General features: G+C 31.4%; 2 protein-coding genes across 2 annotated transcripts; both read left to right on the forward strand.

Annotated features, from left to right (window-relative positions):
• Positions 1-247: 247 nt before the first annotated feature.
• On the forward strand, positions 248-5,634 carry LOC142225375 (PI-stichotoxin-She2b). Its single transcript, XM_075295137.1, has 2 exons — positions 248-701; positions 5,341-5,634. Exons 1-2 carry the CDS (start codon positions 602-604, stop codon positions 5,514-5,516), a joined length of 276 nt encoding a protein of 91 aa, XP_075151252.1. The 5' UTR covers positions 248-601; the 3' UTR covers positions 5,517-5,634.
• A 4,718-nt stretch (positions 5,635-10,352) lies between these two features.
• On the forward strand, positions 10,353-10,951 carry LOC142227326 (protease inhibitor-like). The gene is made up of 2 exons (XM_075297795.1): positions 10,353-10,510; positions 10,577-10,951. Exons 1-2 carry the CDS (start codon positions 10,438-10,440, stop codon positions 10,735-10,737), a joined length of 234 nt encoding a protein of 77 aa, XP_075153910.1. The 5' UTR covers positions 10,353-10,437; the 3' UTR covers positions 10,738-10,951.
• The last annotated feature ends 12,434 nt before the right edge of the window (positions 10,952-23,385 follow it).

Raw genomic sequence — 23,385 nt, forward strand, 5'->3', positions numbered from 1 at the left:
TTATATATAACATACTTTAAGGGCTCTGACACCAATATTTCAATGTGTTACAAATGGAATGACAAAGCTAGTATTCCCCACCTATGGTGGAGGGTATACAAAGTAATTATTTTCACAGTGTACCATGCCAACTTCTATTCACCTATTCCAAGACGTGACTTTTTATGGAAAAATATATTGCAAATTCTTCTTTAAAGTTAAAAATCGATTTAAATTTCTCCAAAAAAAAAATATGTGTTCACTTTTGCAGTTGCACTCATAGTCATTATCGTAAATTCTATGATGTCAGTTGAGAGTCATTTAAAAAATTAAAAGATACAAGAAAGTCCATAGGAAAAAAACAAACAAACAAAACCGAATAAAAGAACAAAAAAGCCACGTATTGCCAATTGTACAAATTTCCAGAAGTTCAAGCCATAAACAAATTTGCATTACTCCAAAGTGAACAGACTGGCTGAGAACACCTTAATATCGTCGTTGTAGTCGCCGTCATCATTGCGAATAAAAAAGAGTTGAATAACCGTTAAAAAAAATAAATCGGAAAATCCAAAAATATTTGAATTTGTATGTGAGTGCCATAGCTTAGAAGACTCCAAGAGACATGAAGTTGACAACAACTTTATTGATCTTGGCTATGGTGCAAGTTTTCCTCTGGCCCCCAACAATGGTATTGGCCACAGAATCAAAGCCAAATTCGACGGGTAAAATGTGTTTTGAATATTCCTCCTTCTATCATTAATTTCCCATTATATTGCACAGTGGTGATACAATGTGAGAAGATTTCAAAAAAAAAAACTATGTAATGTTCATCAATTTGATAGAGTAATCACATTATCGACTCGACATTATCGACGAGCATGGTCAGCAAAATTGTGATTTTGAAATTATTTGTGTCGACGATATCAAGTTCATGATTAAAAACAAAAACATGAAATACTGCTAGTGGAAAAATGCTAAGTATTTATTTAAAGAATTGATCAATGTATTAAATCGTATAAAGTGAATCGGAAAAGTGTTTTATACATAAAATTCTGCAATGAATTAATTTAAAAAACCCAAATATTAAGTAAAAATTTATATTGAAAATATTTGACTAAAACCCATTATCTATGAGACTACTAACGCTAAATTTTACTTATTTTTATTCCAAAAAAATATATTTGTTTGTGGTTAATTTTGTTTTTTATTTTTTTGAAATTTCCACAACCAAATAACATTTTCCTTTTGTTAAGTATATCTCAAACCTTTTATGAACTCAACGAGGGTATAAAGTTCAATGACCGTACACATAAGTTCAATATTTCGTACGATTCCCAAAAATAGTTAAATAGTATGGTTAAAATGGTCATTTTTTTCTTATATGAGAGGGTGTAATTTCGTGAGTTGTAGTTAAAAACCAGGGCTCAAAATTTCCCTGGTTTTAGCAACGCTTTATGGAAATCAAAATCAAAATGTGGAGTATAATTTAGTTCAATAATTCAATAATTGGAAGGAAAAAAATTGAGTTAAAAATTTCACAAATGTGTTTAGCACCATACGGAGTTCATAATTCTCTCCTTCCAAAAGAAATTTTAGACAAACAAATATCATTTATCATTTGGGCGCCTCCGTGGTGCAATGGTTAGCATGCCCGCCTTGCATACACAAGGTCTTGGGTTCGATTCCTGCTTCGACCGAACACCAAAAAGTTTTTCAGCGATGGATTATCCCACCTCAGTAATGCTGGTGACATTTCTGAAGGTTTCAAAGCCTCTCTAAGTGGTTTCACTGCAATGTGGAACGCCGTTCGGACTCGGCTATAAAAAGGAGGTCCCTTGTCATTTAGCTTAACATGGAATCGGGCAGCACTCAGTGATAAGAGAGAAGTTCACCAATGTGGTATCACAATGGACTGAATAGTCTAAGTGAGCCTGATACATCGGGATGCCACCTAACCTATCATTTGCTTTTCGAAGAAGTCTTAGGATGAAAAGTATAGACTTTTTGTGATAAACGTTGACTCTTTTGAATTATGTGAAAACAATTTATCTACAATTTATTTTTGTAAATTCCGATCCGGCTGAAATTTGGTATATGGTGTTAGTATATGGTCTCTAATAACCATGCAAAAATTGGTCCACATCGGTCCATAATTATATATAGCCTTCATATAAACCGATCACCAGATTTGACCTCCGGAGCCTCTTGGAAGACCAAAATTCATCTGATTCAGTTGAAATTTGGTACGTGATGGTTATATATGGCCTCAAACACCCATGCACAAATTGGTCGATATCGGTCCATAATTATATAGGCACCATATAAACCGATCCCCAGATTTAACCTCCGAAGCATCTTGGAAGAGCAAAATTCTTCCCATTCGGTTGAAATTTGGTACGTGATGTTAGTATATGGTATCCAACAACCATGCAGGAATTGGTTGCTATCAGTCCATAATTATATATAGCTCCCATATAAACCGATCGCCAGATTTGACCTCCGGTGCCTTTTGGAGAAGCAAGTTCATCCGATCTGGTTGAAATTTGGTACGTGGTGGTGGTATATGATATTTAACAACCATGCCAAAAGTAGTCCATATCAGTCCATAATCATTTATAGCCCCCATATAAACCGATCCCGAGATTTGGTTTTGGAGCCTCTTGGAGGAGCAAATTTCATCCGAGTGAGTTGAAATTTGTGGATGACAGTCTTTCGTAGAAGTTTCTACGCAATCCATGGTGGAGGGTACATAAGATTCGGCCTGGCCGAACTTACGGCCGTATATACTAGTTTTTTCGTTAAGAAAATTTCATATTTTGAAGAAAAGGATTTGATTTGAAATTTTATGAAGATGTCTTTAGCAACATATGAAATTCAATATAGACATATTTTTGAGATTGTTTACACGTTTTTGGAAAATTGTGAACTGTTTGTACGAAGTTCGAATTTACACACACAAAAAAATAATTAACTTATTTTATGAATAGTGTTCCCAATACTTTTGCAAACACGGAATTCATAAATTGTATGAAAAAAGTTCATAAATTAAAAAATATAGGTTTTTATTGACTACGAATGTATACATAACATAATATTAATGAAGTTTTTAATATTATAAATGAAGTGAATACATAATTTTCGACATTGAAAAATATGTATTTTTACATAATATATTTTAAAAATGTCATGCATTTTTCGATTTTTTCCCTAATTCTTAATTTATCAAAATGTATGAACCCATTTATTAAAACCCGCATTAAAGTCCTGCGAGTAAAAAACATTTTATAAAATTTTTTTATTACTTATAAATATGAGCACCAATGCTTCCAGTTAATTAATAAAATTGTTTTATTTCGTCAACCTTTTCAGCAATAAATAATCTTCGAATCGCGACGGCGACTCAAACTGATATGAAAAAACCAAACACAGCAAAGCCATATGTTGCCTTCAAAAACGTTATAACATATATGTTTGATTTTTGTCTTGTATTGTATACATATGAGAGTAACTCTATGTTGTGGCTCTCTCGTGCTAAGAGAAAACCAGTAGTTTTGAATATATTATGTAAAGTTTCATTAATTTTATGGAAGAATCCATGCTCATTATTAAAAATTGCTTAATTTAATAACAAGTATTTACGAATAAAAAAATACATATATTTCATGAAAGAGACCATAAATTTTCAAAAATTTACACATTTATGTACAAATTCATATTTTATTTTTTTGTGTGTAGCTTCATTTGATATGACTTTTTTAACTTTTAATTAGAACCAAAATCAATCACACAAGTCATTTTTAATTGGACCACATAATTTTGTAATTGACGTTTGAGATGAAAAAATTCATTTAAAAACTAATGAAATCAATTCATTTCGTGATTGAAGACGAAATATATTTTTTTCTGTGTTCGAAGTAAATGGTAGATAATTATTTTGTAATTACACAGAAAAAAAATATCACCAAAATATTTCCAATTAAAAAGTTAATTGAAGTTGAAAATTTTTTCAATTAATAAACTAATTGATAAAATTAACTTTTTAATCAAATTCGGAAGATTAATTCAGTTAAAAAGTGCTGATTTTTTTCTAAATTTTTAATTAAAAATGTATTTGAAACAATCATTTGTTAATCCAAATAAAAACTCTAAGCCAATTCAGAAAGTAATTAAAAATAGTTACCTTTTTTCATTAATAAATTAATTGAGTTTTGCAATCAACATCAATTAAATTTTTAATTGAATCAATTAAAAAATTATTGAAATTTGCTGAAAAAAATCAATTAATTTTTTAATCAAGAATTTTGTCTATGCCCAATTAAAACTGTGATTGATACTATCATTTTCGTGATGGAAGACATTTCAATTAAAAAATTAATTGGATCAATTAATTTGGTGATTGAATCAGAAAAAAAATTTTTTGTGTGTAGACATAATACAAAATTGCTTCAGTTTGTTTACATCAGTACCATTAAATTCAACTCGGTTAAAAATACTTCATTATTAAGATTTTGTCTTTTATTTCTGCAAAATTTAAATAAGTACGAAGTTCAAGCAATTAGCTAAACTGCAGTTAAAATTTAATAGAAATAACAGCCCAATTTTTTCCAGTGCACTCAAAAAAGTGAACGCTCCAGCAAAGCAAATTTAACTCTACAAAAAAAATATTTTTTTGTTTTCAATCTCGAAATTATTTGATCCAATTAAGATTTAATTGAAATGTCTTCAATCACAGAAATGATAGTATCAATCACCGAAGTCAATTAAAAAATGATTGTTCCAATTAATTGATTTTAGTGATTAATATTTGTTTCAATTAAAAAATTTAATAGTTTTTGTGCACGTTAGTAAATTATCTAAAAAATGGCAACACATTATACACAAATGAAGAAAAAAGTCTTACTAAATTAGTATTTTCAACAAAATACTTCGGAAATTCTTAAAATTTGTAAATTTTACCGCAAATGCGACATATTTGCAATTTTTAACTAAAATTTTTTCTTCAAACTACGAAATTTACTTTAACAAATAAAAAAACAAACAAAAAATCATGTCAGAGAAATTTTCATGAATTTGTCGAAAAATATTTACTTATTTTTTTATATAGACCTTTGTAATAAAGTTTAGTTAAAATTTTCTACATTTTCCTTTCTGGAAGGGTTCACTTTTTTTTTTTGAAAGTGTAGTTTTATCCTTACTTTATCTCTTTGTGCATTTTGAAATGTATTATAAAGAAATCATCTATACCACATCCCACTGTGCAAGAAATTACTTAATTCTCATTAAATGCATTTAAATTTATGTGTATAATGTAATTTTTTTTTTTTTTTGTTGAGAATTTGTTTTCTAACATTTTTATTGCAGCATGTTTGGAACCAAAAGCACCGGGTTTGTGTCGTGGCAAAATTTTGCGCTATGCCTTTGACAATAAATCTGGCAATTGCATCAGCTTCTACTACTCAGGATGTGGGGCTACGCTAAATAATTTCCTGACCTATGAAGAATGTAGACGTGATTGTATGAAACGCTTAAGATATTAACATAGATGACTATACACAGAAACACACACACACACACCAAAAAAGAGGAAAAATGAATTTATTTTTATTTATTTTAAGCTAAACAATTCAAAATGAAATAAATTTTATAAAAACAGCATATGGAGGGTATGTCTCTTTAATTTAATTACGAACAATTTAAAAATAACGGTTGCAAGCTCAATATCAATTTTAAAGAAAGTCCACTTAAAAGTTTACACCATACGTGATGGGTTCATATTCTTATTGTAACTCGTGATAATTTCCATATGAATGAAAGCGAAATACTCGTTGGGATGTGTTGCTTTGACGACTGTTAGAAGAATGTTTTAGGCAAAGCTTAATAATGAAGTTCTTAACTCTTAATGGGCACTCGTGTTAATAATTTTAGCGTTTATTCAAGGCAAAAAAAAAGTGTCATTAAAAAAGTATTGAAAAATAGCGTAAAATGTAAATAAACAATAGAGATTCACTACTAGTTAACACCTTTTGGTGAGGTCTATTTGATTGTTGACATTTGTTATATTGTCACTATTTTTTATTATTTATTTAATTGACTAGTAATTTTTGTTATTTTTAAAAAGTAAACATATATACACCCAGAAAATAGTGACAGTCCATAATGTTGGGAAATTGAGACATGATCAATTCCATAAAAGTATGAAAATAAATTTACTTGGTCATGACGTAAATATATCACATTTTACAAGTATCAGGCGAACAGAAACTTAAATTAAAAAATTAATTGATAATATTAATTTCTGTGATTGATTTTGAATATTTTTTAAAACAAGTTACTTACATATAAATTTAAAATTAGGATACAGTTCTCATTTATCGAATTTTCATTTTTCTTTAACAAAGCTGTTCATGTGCAAATAAACGTCAGTTTATTGTTATTATTATCCTTAATATTGTGTAAATTGCGTGTTCCAAGATTTAAGTTACACAATGTTTCATATTATGTCAATTCAGTCTAGGTTAAGGTACATTTTGAATATGTTGCATCGTTTAAAATTTTGTTTAATATTATTTAAATAATTTAATTAAACTACACACAAAGAAAAAATACATACCTCTGGAAAGAAATTTTGGACAAACGAAATTCCTTTGCAATGTTAAATATGTTCTTTAAGAGCGACAAAACTCGAAATCACAACAAATGATTCAACGATTGTCTCTAATCATTTTTGTTTGTTGTCAATAAAAAAAAATTAACATCAAAAGAAAACTTTTTATACCCTCCACCATAGGATAGGGGTATATTAACTTTGTCATTCCGTTTGTAATACATCGAAATATTGCTCTAAGACCCCATAAAGTCTATGTATATTGTGGGTCATGGTGAAATTCTGAGTCGATCTGAGCATGTCCGTCCGTCCGCCTGTTGAAATCACGCAAACTTCCGAACGAAACAAGCTATCGACTTGAAACTTGGCACAAGTAGTTGTTATTGATGTAGGTCGGATGGTATTGCAAACGGGCCATATCGGTCCACTTTTACGTATAACCCCCATATAAACGGACCTCCAAATTTGGCTTGTGATTGCTCTAAGGGAAGCAAATTTCATCCGATCCGGCTGAAATTTGTTACATGGTGTTAGTATATGGTCTCTAACAATCATGCAAAAATTACTCCACATCGGTCCATAATTACATAAATATAAACTGATCCCCCGATTTGGCTTGCGGGGCCTCTAAGAGAAGCAAATTGAAATTTGGTATATAGTGTTAGTATATGGTCTCTAACGACCATGTAAAAATTGGTCCACATCGGTCCATAATTATATATAGCCCCCATATAAACCGATCACCAGATTTGACCTCCGGAGCCTCTTGGAAGACCAAAATTCATCTAATATTTGGTACGTGGTGTTAATATATGGCCTCAAAAACCCATGCAAAAATTTGTCGAAATCGGTCAATAATTATATATAGGCCCCATATAAATCGAACCGCAGATGTGGCCTCCGGAGCCCCTTGGAAGAGCAAAATTCATCTGATTCAGTTGAAATTTGGTACGTGGTGTTAGTATATGGTATCCAACAACCATGCAGGAATTGGTTCATATCAGTCCATAATTATATATAGCCCCCATATAAACCGATCCCCAGATTTGACCTCCTGTGCCTTTTGGAGAAGCAACATTCATCCGATCTGGTTGAAATTTGGTACGTGGTGGTAGTATATGATATTTAACAACCATGCCAAAAGTGGTCCATATCAGTCCATAATCATATATAGCCCCCATATAAACCGATCCCGAGATTTGGTTTTGGAGCCTCTTGGAGGAGCAAATTTCATCCGATTTGAAATTTGGTGCATTATGCTAGTATATGGCCAACCATGCCTAACTAGATCCATATCGGTCTATAGTTATATATAGCCCTCAGATAAATCGATCCCCAATCACACAAAAATTGGTCCATATCAAGTTCACAATTCCCCAGCAAAAAAAACCATCGCCAAAAAAGTAGTGCAAATGTTCTTTTTGGATCCGGAAGCAAGGCCGTATTCAGGGGGGGATGAGGAGGATCAAACACCCCCCCGAAATGAATGAATATTTTTATATAAATAAATATATATTTTTAACTGCATAGAAAAATCTTATAGAAGATGTTGAAGAAAAGCAGGAGATTTTATTTTGAAAAACGCTTCTCAAAATATTAAAATATTTTGTCAAAGCTATCGTACCATAAATCTGATATCGACTCAAAAATGTATACACAAAAGGTACTAAATCATTCGCGGGGGTACAACGGTACTGACCGGGGTAAAAAAGTTTTGAAAAAAGTACTATAGTACAGCATTTTCCATCCCTGCAGTTACTACGTGCTCATCCGAACGTTCATTTTCAACAATGAAGAGATTGAAGACGTATCTTAGAAATTCGACGAGCGAGAGTAGACTCAAAGGATTGGCATTAATGTCGGTTCATCGCCGAATAAATGTGCCGACTGAAGAAGTCATTGATTTATTTGCTGCCCAAAAAGCCCGTCGGCTCAATTTAAAATTATAAAAATATTGTATACATACCTATGCATAAATAAAATTTTCTACACATGAGATTATATGAATATTTTTTTTTAAGTTGTGACTTTAGAAGAACTTCCAATTTTTTTTTGCTGGGTTTATATTGCCCCCATATAAGCGACCCCCATATTTCAATTTCCATGTCGATTCGTAATTATTTGTAAACTTACCTATACATAACTTTTTTGTCTAATATATACCACGTATGGACTAACTCACAATTTAGAAAACGATGTTTGTGAAGTTTTAAGATACCACAACCCAAGTAATTCGATTGTGGATGACAGTCTTTCGTAGAAGTTTCTACGCAATCCATGGTGGAGGGTACATAAGAACTTACGATCGTACACCCAGAGAAGGAATATGATCACCTCAAAAACCTTATTTAGATATATATTTTACTTAAAATATTAATTGAGTGTATTCATATTCACATGTACACTTTAATTGGTATACAAACAAATATAGAAACATACATGTACTACGAGTACAATATAGACTTTTTTATTGTCTCTCAAAATGGTTTTGGTAAATAAATTGTTCTAGTATATATGTTAAAATCGAGGGGGTTTTTTACCAAAAACCGTAAAGGGGACAATATGTACAAATAAAAAATAATATTCAAATTATTAAATAAACTATTGTTTAATATTTTTTATTACAATTACCAATTTGATGAAATTCTAAGTACCGATAAGAATACTTTTTCTGTAGAAAATTAATCTGTCATCCGTTATTTCCATCGAGTACGGGTAAATCACTAAATATATATTTTTTTTAATTTCCATGTAAATTTCTTCGAAAAATTATGTATTGTTTTATTTACGACTGAGATAAGAATATAGTTACATTATATAGAAATTAATGAAAATTTTTATTTTGATTGACTTTCTCATCATGAATGATTTAATCCATTGAGAAAACTGATAGGAACTTATTCATAAAACAACTAAACCTATCTGGACACCGGCTAGATCGATCATATTATAACTCTTTAAAAAAAATTCACCTACTTTTTTTGTTGGTTTTGAATCTGATGGTGCCATTTTAAAGCCGTCTACAATTCATATCACTGCAAATGGATAAAATCTAAAATTAACTCCTTGCAAATATTTAATTCATTTTGAACAATTTTAGTCTCAAAATATTGACATCTCATCACTATTCATAACATTATTTATTTGATTAAAAAAAAAAACTAAAAAAAAAACATGAGCCCATATTGTCGTTATGATTGCAACACCTTTTTAGCCATCCTGTCCATATTGATTTCGAAACCAATTCAAAACGGCATCTTTAAATTGGCCAAAATAAACACCAAAAGCCATGACCTCGTCATCATATTTAATGTTTATTCCTCCCTGGACTTTTTTTAAGTCGTCATCATGCAGGCCGTGCTTAACCAACGAATGCAATGAAGAGGTTTAGGAGTGGTGAGTCATCATAGTGTCGTCTGGTGGTGGTGGATCAATTTTTAACTTGGCCAAACAGCCAAACCAACTTCAACCAGGAGATCCAGCCATCATCATGTTGACCATACCTATCAGTATATTTAAGTGGAGGTGTCTCTTTTGAGAGTTTTGTAGCCCCGAGTGCAAAACAAACTGGGATTCACTACTTCCGATTAAAATCAACTGCAATGTCAATGGGTAAATACAGACAGGCAATGGAAGGTAAGAAGATCGCGCAGGACGGACAAATTAGTAAACAACGTTGTGTGAAATGAAACGTTGTGAAATCTCGACCCAGCCCTTCTTGACTATCAGACTGGAAAGGGGGATTGTCGTCATCATGAGTGAGTATATAAATTACTATCTCACCAAGTGTTTCCCCATCACATCACATTGAACCTTCATTCTGAGCAGTTAGCAAAAAAACATCTCCAGCAAAAATGAAATTCGTTTTGGTTTTACTTAGCATCATGGCATTGATTTTGGCCTCAGTCCAAGCTTTCGACAAAGCTGGTAAGTAGAAACCATTTGGTATTTATTAAACCTTCACAATAATCCTTGCTGATATCATCTTCTCAGATTGTTCCTTGCCCAAAGAGGTTGGTCCTTGTCGCAAATCGGACTTGTCCTACTACTATGATACTGAAAGCAAGGCCTGTCAAGAATTCTTCTATGGCGGTTGTCACGGCAATAACAATCGTTTCAGCTCCAAGGAACAATGCGAGCAGTCATGCATGTAAATCAAAGGGGTATGGAAGACACCTGTGTGTATATGTTAACGCGTAGCTTTAACTAGCCAGTTGCCATTTTTTTGTTATTTCGTAATTGATAAGCCCGTTTTAAATTGTTTTTCTTTATTTTTATTTTTTTTTTTTTGTTGCTAATTGACAGCAAATAAAAACTATTGATATGTGATTTTAAAATTCAATATTAAAAAATTGAAAATCTTTAAAATTATGTGAATTTTAATGAGATTGAAAGCGGAGGTTAATGCTAAAAACGATTGATAAATATCCAAAAGTGAACTACTTGCAAATTTTTGTTAAACAAAAAATAATAAAATAATAAATTTATATTAAAATATAATTAACAATTTCAATTTTCTAATTCTATTTATCACAGATTTTTGTAAAGATCCTTGTATCAGTTGCTACATTGACTAGCAAATTAAATGTAATAAAAAAAAAATATTGTCGTGCGCACAAAAATGTCTTCTCTTTAAAATACGAATGTGAGTTTTGCTTACCATAGAAGATGTATTTCTCTGATAGAAAAGTTTATAAATTTCTCCATGAAGGCGTTTTGTCCTTAATGGTAAAATAATCAACTTTGATATGGGGACCATTACATAATAGAAAATTCTATTGAATAGAGGCTAATTTACGCTACAAAACAAATACAGGAACAAATTTTAAATATTATTGAAATCGGTTTTAAATTTGATGATATTTGATAACTTGACTTTAAAACTAAAATGAATTGAAAAATAGAAGATATCATTCAAGACTTTAGTTACACTTTTTACTTAAAACATGCCGTAAGTTATACTTTAAATTGTAGTTAATACCTCATTCACATTACACTTCCAAAATCCACTTTAACTAAAATTCACTTTTAGTATATTTCGAGACTAATGTGTATGAGGTATAATATGTTTGTGAAAGGACCACATGATAAAAAATCAATAAATTCAAATTGTTTGCCAATACCAAATTGTATGTACAAAATCTGAACCAATTTGGACAAAATTTACCATAATCCAACTCTCAGTGTACCGCAATCCAACTCTCTGTGCTAAATCTAAAGTAAATTGAAGTGAAATTTTGATCTCCGGTGTTCACATGAGTCTAAATAGGGCGAAAGATCTGAACCGATTTCATCTAAAATTGGCATACCTACATTAATAAAAAAATACGTGAACGAACGATTACAAAATGAAACCAAAACGTTCACGAAAAATCAAAACGGAATGTTCACGGTTTCATCCACTGGCGTTCACGATTTCATGAACGTTTTTCTTTGGTCATGAAAAGTCTTCAATATTCGTTAGACGATCTTATGGCAACTCCATAGTTGGTGGAATGTGCTAAGGCGACTGTTTACGCACATGAAGCAGACAATCCAAGTTCGAGTCACGGTAGCGGATTTTTTTTAATTCATAACCATTAACAGGTTGGCTGATAAGTCCCCGGTCTAACAAAGAAAAACACATTTTTTTGTCAAAATTCGTTTTTATTATTCAACATACTTTCCTTCAAGAGCGATACAACGATTACAACGACCTTCCAATTTTTTGATACCATTTTGGTAGTACTCCTTCGGTTTTTCCTCGAAATAGGCCTCAGTTTCGGCGATCACCTCTTCATTGCAGCCAAATTTTTTCCCTGCGAGCATCCTTCTGAGGTCTGAGAACAAGAAAAAGTCGCTGGGGGCCAGATCTGGAGAATACGGTGGGTGGGGAAGCAATTCGAAGCCCAATTCATGAATTTTTGCCATCGTTCTCAATGACTTGTGGCACGGTGCGTTGTCTTGGTGGAACAACACTTTTTTCTTCTTCATATGGGGCCGTTTTGCCGTGATTTCGACCTTCAAACGCTCCAATAACGTCATATGTTACATTAATAAAAAAATACGTGAACGAACGGTTGCGAAATGAAACCAAAACGTTCACGAAAAATCAAAACGGAATGTTCACGGTTTCATTCACTGGCGTTCACGATTTCATGAACGTTTTTCTCTGGTCATGAAAAGTCTTCAAATATTCGTTAGACGATCTTATGGCAACTCCGTCGGTGGTGGAATGTGCTAAGGCGACTGTTTACGCGCATGAAGCAGACAATCCAAGTTCGAGTCACGGTAGCGGATTTTTTTTAATTCATAACCATTACGTTTTCTGATCATGAACGCTGGTTGTTGTTTTGACAACGCATGGTGTCATTTTATCATTGTCACACCCTCACAAAAAATCGCTTCTGTAACATATACTCCCAAACATATTTTGCTTCAAGCATATACATTTTTGAGTATTGCCCAAACATTTATAGGTTTGATCTCTACCAATATATAATATGTTTGAAAGCATATTGGTCTAAACAATATATGTTTGGTTAGTCTAAGCTCCAAACATTTCGTATTTTTGCATTCAAATTCAATAATGCTGTCTTCCAAAAAACAATATGTTTTTATGTGACCATATAATATGTTTGGAAGCATTTTGCACCCAAAAATATTATATGCTTAAAAAAAATTCTCCCAAACAATATTGTGCTCAAAATTTTATTTATTTATTTATATATTTACAATCACAATGAATTATGAAAATAAACAGGTAATATAGGTGCTAACAACATAGGTTTTCGACCTGAATGCTCAAAATTTTGTTTCTGCCTAATTGTATATTCCCCAACATCTTTCTCACTTCCACGAGATTTTTTAGTTCTTAGCACCTTTTTCTGTAATACAAACATTGTAGAAGAAATTATTCAATTTTATAATTTTTTATTTTATTTTAATTTTACCTTTTGCCGGACGGGGATTCGAACAGCGGACCACACAGTTTGTAAGGATCAAAGAAGTAGCTGATCAATTGCCCAAGGAAAAATAAAATGTTAATTTTGTAATAACAAGCAACAACCACCAACTTAATTCAATATCGCTCCCTGTTAAATAGCGCTCCAAGCTACTAAACACATATATGTTTATAGGCTATTTCTAAATTAATATATGTTTGCATTCAAGCATATTATATTTACAAACATTTTATGTCCCAAACATAATATGTTCTAACATATTAACATATATGTCCCAAACATGTTATGCTAGTTTATGAACATTATATGCTTGCACTCAAAAATATTGTGTTTAAAAATTTGTGTTCCAAACATATAATGTTTATAGCCAAACATATGAAAAACAGTCTTTTTCAACCGTGCAGATAGACACCGTCTGTTCTCCGTTTGGCACCACATGTGTGTTGAATTACTCTCATGAACGAATCTTTGTGTAACGTTCACGCCGTTCATAATTTTTTCTATGGGTGTAGACTGTTAATTCTGTGCTAAATTTCAAGTAAATCGGAGTACAGCTTTGGCCTCTGTGTACGTCCATCCAACCATCTTGCAGTCTTTAGGGCTTTACCCAAATAAATTTGAAAAACATTCTTTTCCTCTGTTGATTAAGCTACTCTTGTAGTTTAGTCAACGCAATGGTTTTTAAGCTGAGATCAAAACAACCAATATGATTGAAGTACAAACCAACAATAACAAAACAAAACGAATAATTAATTTTTTTACTTGTTTAAAGAAAGTTTTGTAGTTTGAAGAAAACAATTGGAGTTCAAAATTGCAAGAATGTCTTTAATGCCATACGAAGTTCAAGTTGTAGTAAAATTTACAAATTTAAAGAAGTACGAATTTAGTAAATTTTTATGGTTCATTTTTGTATATATTTCCCAATTTTTTAGTTTATTTAACTAACGTACGCAAAAAATTATTAGAGTTAAGGAAATTTTTTTCAATCATAATATGTTAATTCCGTGAACTAAACTAAGGTTAAATTGGCTTTAGTGAAATAAAGTGATCACTTTTTCTGAGTGAAGGCTTAGATCACAAAAATATATGAAGCCAACCAATTTTTGTCGGTAGCGAGTGACACCATATTTTTCAGAGTCGACATATTCGACGGCGGCGTCGACTAACAATAAATAGTCGGCGGCGACTTCATTCTCTGATGTAACAAATTTATTTTTTCTGTACTTTTTCGTTGACAATTATATTTTGTATATATTATATCAAAAGTGAAAATTTTATCTACACTGGTAGAAAAAAGGCGATACATGGTCATTACCGTTTGGTGTTAATAAATTGGTTCACGTTACCTTTTAATTTTGATACCACTTTGTATCAAATCATTTACATACGGTATTATTATGGTATTAACTATCACATCGCCGTAACATATGATATGTAGCCGTTGCGATCAATTATAATAGGTCACCTTGTTAGTTTATTTTTTTTCCTATGTCTTGTAAATAACATATTTTAGGATAACATAACTACGAAAAAAAGGAATTCTGTCAATATAGCGAAGAATAGGTACGAATAATATTTTTAGCATCATTAATGTTTACTAATGCGAAATTTCTTGACATACAAAAAGCATCCAAATACACGGATGAAAAAGACTGTTTTTCATATGTTTGGCTATGAACATTATATGTTTGGAACACAAATTTTTAAACACAATATTTTTGATTGCAAGCATATAATGTTCATAATCTAGCATAACATGTTTGGGACATATATGTTAATATGTTAGAACATATTATGTTTGGGACATAAAATGTTTGTAAATATAATATGCTTGGATGCAAACACATATTAATTTAGAAATATCCTATAAACATATATGTGTTTAGTAGCTTGGAGCGCTATTTAACAGGGAGCGATATTGAATTAAGTTGGTGGTTGTTGCTTGTTATTACAAAAAATTAACATTTTATTTTTCCTTGGGCAATTGATCAGCTACTTCTTTGATCCTTACAAACTGTGTGGTCCGCTGTTCGAATCCCCGTCCGGCAAAAGGTAAAATTAAAATAAAAAATCATAAAATTGAATAATTTCTTCTACAATGTTTGTATTACAGAAAAAGGTGCTAAGAACTAAAAAATCTCGTGGAAGTGAGATGTGAAGGGAATTCAGGTCGAAAACCTATGTTGTTAGCACCTATATTACCTGTTTATTTTCATAATTCATTATGATTGTAAATAAATAAATAAATAAATAAATAAATAAAATTTTGAGAATTTTTTTAAGCATATAATAGTTTTGGGTGCAAAATGCTTCCAAACATATTATATGTTCATATAATAACATATTGTTTTTTGGAAGACAACATTATTGAATTTGGATGCAAAAATACAAAATGTTTGGAACTGAGAGTACCCAAACATATATTGTTTAGACCAATATGTTTTCAAACATATTATATATTGGAAGAGATCAAACATATAAATGTTTGGGCAATACCCAAAAATGTATATGCTTGAAGCAAAATATGTTTGGGAGTATATGTTACAGAAGCGATTTTTTGTGAGCGTGTACCACAACAGACGAATTGAGGGATGCAGTGCCTGATGTGTGATATGGAGCTGAATTGGGATGGAGAAATGATAAGGTGTTTGTATTTATGTTATGTATTAAATTAATTAAACAATCAGACTTTTTACGTGTGCTTTTTTACTGATTCTGAGCCAAAGATGCGGCTTCTTTAAAGTAAAAGTTTTGTTTTGGGAGCTATCACAATCTAGATAGGCTCTAGAAAATTAGAAATAGGATCTAGAAAAATAGGCTCTATAAAATTAAATTTTTTTAAGATATCCAAACAAATCTGTTGAACAAAAGAACGAGAGTTTAAAAATTTAAATTGAAACAGATATTTTAGGGTAAAAAGGAAAAGGTTACGGAAAATTTGCCTAAGTTCAAAGTCAAACGATTTTAATGGAGTGACGAAAATTTCAAAAGTTCATGTCCTAAATTTAATTTAAAAAATTTAATCAAAAATTATAAATGTTCATTCCTTTCCTTTATTTTAAAAAAAGTTGTCCTCAGTGATGGGCAAATTGCGAGTCCTTACATATTGGTTGCATAATCATTCATATACGGGCAATATTTTTTTGTGTATAGAATAGCATTTTTGGACGTACATTAAAATTAATAAGTGATGAAGTAATTCAAAATTTCTTGCTGGCTACCAGCGTTGCCAATTTAGCTTTTTTCCCGCTACACGCAAAGAAAAAAAACGTTTGGAAAACGTGTACCGAAAACGTTTTTCTTTTGTTAGAGTTTTTTGAATTGCTTCGAAAAGTATACACTTTTATCATCAAAAAAATTCGTTTGTTACAAAGTGTTAATTTTTTTAATAAAAAAAGTTATTTTTGAACCAACAACACAGTCCATTTCGTTTATATCAAACGCTGTTCTTTTCTTACTTTAGGTTTTTAATAAGACACATTTTACAGTTCAAAATTTAATATACTACAATGTAATGTTGAACATTTTTTCGGAAGCTTCCTAACATATCTGGAATATATGTAAAAAAAAAAAAAAAAAAAAACGTTGGTCGAAGCAGGGATCGAACCCACGACCCTTGGCATGCAAGTCAGACGTAGCAACCACTGCTCCATGGTGCCCAACTAAATGTATTTTTCTGTGAAATAAACTTTGTTTAATCGGCTCGTAGGCGCCGCAAGCTATGCTATATAAATATAACTTATATTGGTAATTGTCTATTGATGACAATAACGGCTACATAGCTCAGTGGATAGTGTGTTGGCTTACAAATTGCATGGTCCGCGGTTCGATACTCCGTCCAGGCGAAAGGTAAAAAAAAAATTTAAAAATTTATAAAATCGTATAATTTCTTCTACATTGTTTGTATTACAGAAAAAGGTGCTAAGAACTAAAAAACTTCGTGGAAGGGAGAAAGATGTGAGGGAAAATGCAATTAGCCAGAAAAAAATTTTTTTTTGAGTTAGTATTTATGAAATTGTTTTTACATCCTGGAAAAGAATAAACGTTTATCACAAAAAGTATATACTTTTCTTCCAAATACACTTCCTTTCAACGAAAAGCAAATGAGAAACGAACATTGTTTGTCTAAAATTTCGTTTGGGAGGAAAGAATTATTTTTTTGCGTGTAGATTTGGCTTTTTTTGAAGAAGTTTAGCGGGGAAAAATGCATTTAGCTTTTAGCCTTTTTTCTTGCTTTTTTCATGACTATTAGCTATTTTTGGCTTTTTTATTTTCGACATGTTCCTATTGAAATATGGTTAAAACTTCGTTTTATCAAAGTCTTGCGGCCAGAATAAGGTTTTCCACATATTTCAAAGATCAATTGAAGCCTTAATAATTATTCCAGCCATTATGCGGGCATTTTTGCAGCAAATACACCTTGTTGTAAAGTTTTTTCCTCATATTCATAAAAGTTATCATAAACTTTAAATCAACTATTACCATACAAATTCCTTATATAAACTGTCAGTAAATTATTAGGAATAATATCATTTGACTCGTTTATCCTTTTTATGTTATTACAATACGTGTTCTAAAGTTATTATATTACTAAATTAAAATAGTAGATGTGAATTGCTTTGTACACTGAAAAAATATTGTCGCGAGGCCAAAGATTTCATGTCTTTAAAATACGAACGCGAATTTTGGTTATAATAGCATTTGTGAATTTCTCTTATATAAACTGTTTTCCTTGTCCAAAAGCCGATAAAATCGTTTTGCCCTTATAGTTAAGTGATTCAACTTAAAAATTGGCATTTTTTCATGAAAGAAGGCTAGGGTCAATTCTAGAAAATTCTTAAAATTAATTAAATGGTCTTTAAATTTGTGGAGTTTTTGTATCTTGACCACAAACCAAAATAGCGTTCAAAAATAGAAGACGTTTTTCAACATTTTATTTTAAAAACGTATACACAGAATAATTTCTACTTAAAGTCGAGTCTGAATTTGGAAATTTAAGTTGTCGTTAGCACGTTTTTAAAGCACTGTGATAGCTCTTGAAGAAAAAGCTGAAAAAACGAATAAATTCAAAATTGACTCGGAATCAATACCAAAATCATTAGTGTACAAAATCTTTGGAACCGAACATAGAAATAATTAAGGAAATAAAGTTTTGAATGTGGTATTATTTTTTTTAACATCAAAAAATGCAATAAAAAAATTCGTAGTGATAGGATCAAAACAAATCTGCTATTTATTAATTGAATGGATTTACATTTACGAAAACTGGACAACAATAGGTTTGTATGGGAAATTTTCGAATAAAAGTTATTCAGTATAAACTTGCAAGACAGTTAGAATGGGGTTTATTCTGTTGGGTAATATTAGGAGAAGAGTACACGATCACGAATTTATCATTAATTCAGTTAAAATGAAATATATTGATATTTCCTAATGCAGTTCTATGTGACATTGGACTTGTTGATGATTAACTAGCTGATAATTGCAAGTTTACCGGGAAAAAAAAGTTTTTACTAGGAAATATAAATGAAGGACTTCCAGTAAAAATTTGTACGCAAACAGAGCTAATATGACTTAGATTTTCTTACAGTCTCACAGAAATGGAAATTAAATGAATACAATTAAAATAATATGCATTTTAAGTGAAATAAAGCCTTTAAGTTTGTTAAATTTCAATCAAAAATGTGACTTTTGATATAAATAAGTTTTGCTTTTTTTTCTAGCTATTTTTTAACATTTTTCAGCTTTTTTGGCTAGTTTTTTGGACAAATCTAGCGGTTTTTGGTGAAACAATTCTGGCAACGATGCTGGCTACCAATATAATGTTACTCAGTTTTGTTTGAGTTTGGATTTAAAAAGTCACCAGAAAAATAGGAACAAAATAATTACGAAAAATTAATGTTGACAGTGTAGTGTACTTGAAAACTTATTGAATTTGATTTTTTTATTTGGCAGAATTGTCTGTCAAAAAGAATTGCTTCTTTTCACATCACGATTTGTAAATATTTGATCTTTCAATAAAAGATAACTTTTTTTTCAAAATTCGCTATTAAAAAAATCGATTTTATACACATTGGGACTTTCAAATGATAAAAAACGAAACCAAATATTTCACTACAATTTAACAAATGCTTACACAGAAAAAATGCCATCAAAATATTTCCAATTAAAATTTTAATTGAGTTTTCAAAAATATTCAATTAAAATTTGAATTGATTTAACGAAGTTTTTTAATTAAAACAAAAATCTGTCATAAGAATTAATAGTATCAATTAATATTTAAAATTGGATCAATTCAGTTTTTAATTGACTTTGGTGATTGATACTATCATTTCTGTAATGGATGACATTTCAAAAATTAATTGGATCAATTAATTTCGTGATTGAAGACAAAAATTATTTTCTTGTGTGTAGCCTTAAAATTCATACATTAAAAAACATTTTTAATACCAAATTCTCGTGAGATATTGAAAATATTGAGTCAAGTGTATCCAAATAAAAAGGTCATTATGTTTGAAAATAAATCACCAATTTTCCAAAAAAATTTGTCTTTTTTGTGGATCAAGTTATTTATCGGACGATCCTTATAAATACGTTATATTTTTGTATTTGATAATTAATTAAAAACATTTTATGTTGTAATAAAAACAATTGAAAATACTTTTAATAGACGTTATAAATATACCTTGTTCTGGGTAGCTATAATAAATTTTTGCTTTATTACGTTTTAGAAAATTTCAAAAAAATTAACGAGTGATTCGTGAGATTCAATTTAAGAATCATCCAGAAGAAGTGGAATGAACCCATTCGTACTCGATTTTTGTTTGGGCTAAATTTGTTTCTGTAGTTATATCTTCATGATTAAATTGATGAAAAAACCAAATTCCTCTGTCAACCTTGATATGCGATCAGAGACAAAACAACGCCATTAATGCTATTAATAACATTTCAGAAAAAAATTGTTTTGGTTTAAACACACAAAAAAAATTAAATTCTATAACAAATTGTATTCAAATAGTTGATGTTATTGAAAATCAATACTGTTAGATTGACATATATACTAGTATATCAAATATATGGACATGTCCATTGTCAATGCTAACTTTCCCAAAGCTCTGGATGAAGGCATGAGTGGGATCATAAATGAACTTGATATTAGAAGCATTTATGCGTTTCATACATTTTATACGCTGATTATCATCATTCGCATTAGAGATGTGGGCGTGTGTTAGGCAAAGTTTACACACGCTCACGAACACTGACGACTGGAAATTTCTATTCCGACTAAATTTTTTGTGCAGGTGCTTACGCTCTGGTAAGAATTCTCAATACTCAAGAAAGTTCATGAACCAAAATCAACTTTTTTCGTGACTCTCTCAAATGAATGAAAATATCATTCAAATACTCTCTCACTAACAGGATTATGAGCAAATCGGTGTAAGTATCTTAAGATACAATTTCATTTCAATGATATCAAAAAAAAAAGACGTATTCACGTACTAAATTTTATTTATAATTCTATCTCTCTCAAGGGATTTAACACAAAACTTTACTTTTCCTTCCACTCATAACATTTGATACAAAATGTTATTTGTCAAAATTTTTGTCAGCTTTGACAACGTCATGTCACGAGCACATCTCCATCCAATTGACATATTTTAGTTGAGCAATTTTTCACTATCTGTTCTAAAATAAAATGTTAACGATTTTCTTGTTGTTGTAAATGCAAATGAACTAAACGCACTTGGCGGAATAGTAATTATAAATATTTGTCCCCTTTCGCATTCTCTCATTTGTCCACATGATCACGTATCTTGGTTCGTAGCGACAGCTGTAGAACATTCAAATTTTGGCTGTAAAATATGTATGTTTCGCTCCACCAACCAACGAAAAGTTTCCACTTGCAACCAGACTGCCTGAATGTACTTCAAGAGAGACAGCGCAAATATGTACGTTAAGCAGAGATGCCAAGTGGGATTAACTTTAATCCAGGATATCCCAATAATCCTGGATTAAAGTTAGTCCCAATTGGCATACGGATGAAATTATTTCGAAATAGAAAAGAAAATGAATAGATCACTTTCATTTCATTTCAGATCTACACGCAAAGGAACAAAAACGTTTGGAAACGTGTACCGAAAACGTTTTTCTTTTGTTGGAGTGGACGCCCGAAAGAGGTGGTTGCCGACGAAAACATCAAAAAAATCCACAAAATGATTTTGAATGACCGTAAAATGAAGTTGATCGAGATAGCAGAGGCCTTAAAGATATCAAAGGAACGTGTTGGTCATATCATTCATCAATATTCGGATATGCGGAAGCTCTGTGCAAAATGGGTGCCGCGCGAGCTCACATTTGACCAAAAACAACAACGTGTTGATGATTCTGAGCGGTGTTTGCACCTGTTAACTCGTAATACACCCGAGTTTTCCGTCGATATGTGACAATCGATGAAACATGGCTCCATCACTACACTCCTGAGTCCAATCGACAGTCGGCTGATTGGACAGCGACCGGTGAACCGTCTCCGAAGCGTGGAAAGACTCAAAATTCCGCTGGCAAAGTAATGGCCTCTGTTTTTTTGGGATGCGCATGGAATAATTTTTATTGATTATCTTGAGAAGGGAAAAACCATCAACAGTGACTATTATATGGCGTTATTGGAGCGTTTGAAGGTGGAAATCGCGGCAAAACGGCCCCATAGGAAGAAGAAAAAAATGTGTTTTTCTTTGTCAGACCGGGGACTTATCAGCCAACCTGTTATTTTCGGAATCTTCCGCACATTTTTGGAATATATGTAAAAAAAACTAATTGGTGTTCGTTCGAGGCAGGGATTGAACCTACGACCCTTTATAGGCGGGCATGATAACCACTGCTGCTTCTGTCAAATAACGTTTATTTACATCGGCTCGTGGGCGCCGAAAACTATGCTTCATAAATATAACTGCCTGTTTGCGTTGATTATCTGTTGATGACAATAACAGCGACGTAGCCCAGTGTATGGTGTGTTGGCTTACAAACTGTATGGTCAGCTGTTCCGTCTAGGCAAAAGGTAAAATTTAAACAATTTATAAAATCGAATAATTTCTTCTACATTGTTTGTATTACAAAAAAAGATGCTAAGAACTAAAAAACCTCGCAGAAGTAGGAAACATGTGAGGGAAAATACAATTAGCCAGAAAAGTTTTTTTTTTTTTTGAGTTAGTCTTTATGAAATTGTTTTTATATCCTGTACATGAATTAAGTATATACTTCTGTTCCAAACAAACTTCCTTTGTTTGTCTAAAATTTCGTTTGGGAGGAAAGAATTATTTTGTTTTTTTGCGTGTAAATTCTGTAGATTTAGTGGATCAAAATTGATTCGTCCAGAACGTCGAATTGGGAGATTGGTCTACATATTATTACAATATTTTTTTTGAGCTTATTGGACAGGAAGATTAAGGGAATTCATACTATTAAGTTACTGAAAAGAAAATGCCAGATACCAACCCCGCAAGCATAACTATACATATGTTTCAGTGTTGGCCACTACACATTTCCATAGTCTTTAGTGAGATCTGGCCGAGGAAGATGATTTAATTTAATTTCCAAGCCCTGAAGAAATCAAAGCGGGAGATAGGTCTATATCAAAATATGGAGCGATATATACCAAATTTACTAAACTAGATTTAAAATTTCAAGTAAAATCGGATGAACATTGCAGAATACGAATACATGCCCTCAAGAAGTCAAATCGAGAGATCGGTTTATACATCAACACATAGACCGATTTACATTTGACTCTTAAGAACGTAAAATATCTCTAGATTTAAAATTTCAAGCAAATCGACTTTCGTGCCTTCACGAAGTCAAATCGGG

Source organism: Haematobia irritans, chromosome 2 (genome assembly GCF_050003625.1).
Source record: "Haematobia irritans isolate KBUSLIRL chromosome 2, ASM5000362v1, whole genome shotgun sequence".
Classification (NCBI taxonomy): domain Eukaryota; kingdom Metazoa; phylum Arthropoda; class Insecta; order Diptera; family Muscidae; genus Haematobia; species Haematobia irritans.

Coding starts and splice junctions, on each gene's coding strand:
- LOC142227326 (XM_075297795.1), top strand. CDS start 10,438: ATGAAATTCGTTTTGGTTTTACTTAGCATCATGGCATTGATTTTGGCC. Junction 10,511..10,576: donor CCAAGCTTTCGACAAAGCTG/GTAAGTAGAAAC, acceptor TCATCTTCTCAG/ATTGTTCCTTGCCCAAAGAG.
- LOC142225375 (XM_075295137.1), top strand. CDS start 602: ATGAAGTTGACAACAACTTTATTGATCTTGGCTATGGTGCAAGTTTTC. Junction 702..5,340: donor ATCAAAGCCAAATTCGACGG/GTAAAATGTGTT, acceptor TTTTTATTGCAG/CATGTTTGGAACCAAAAGCA.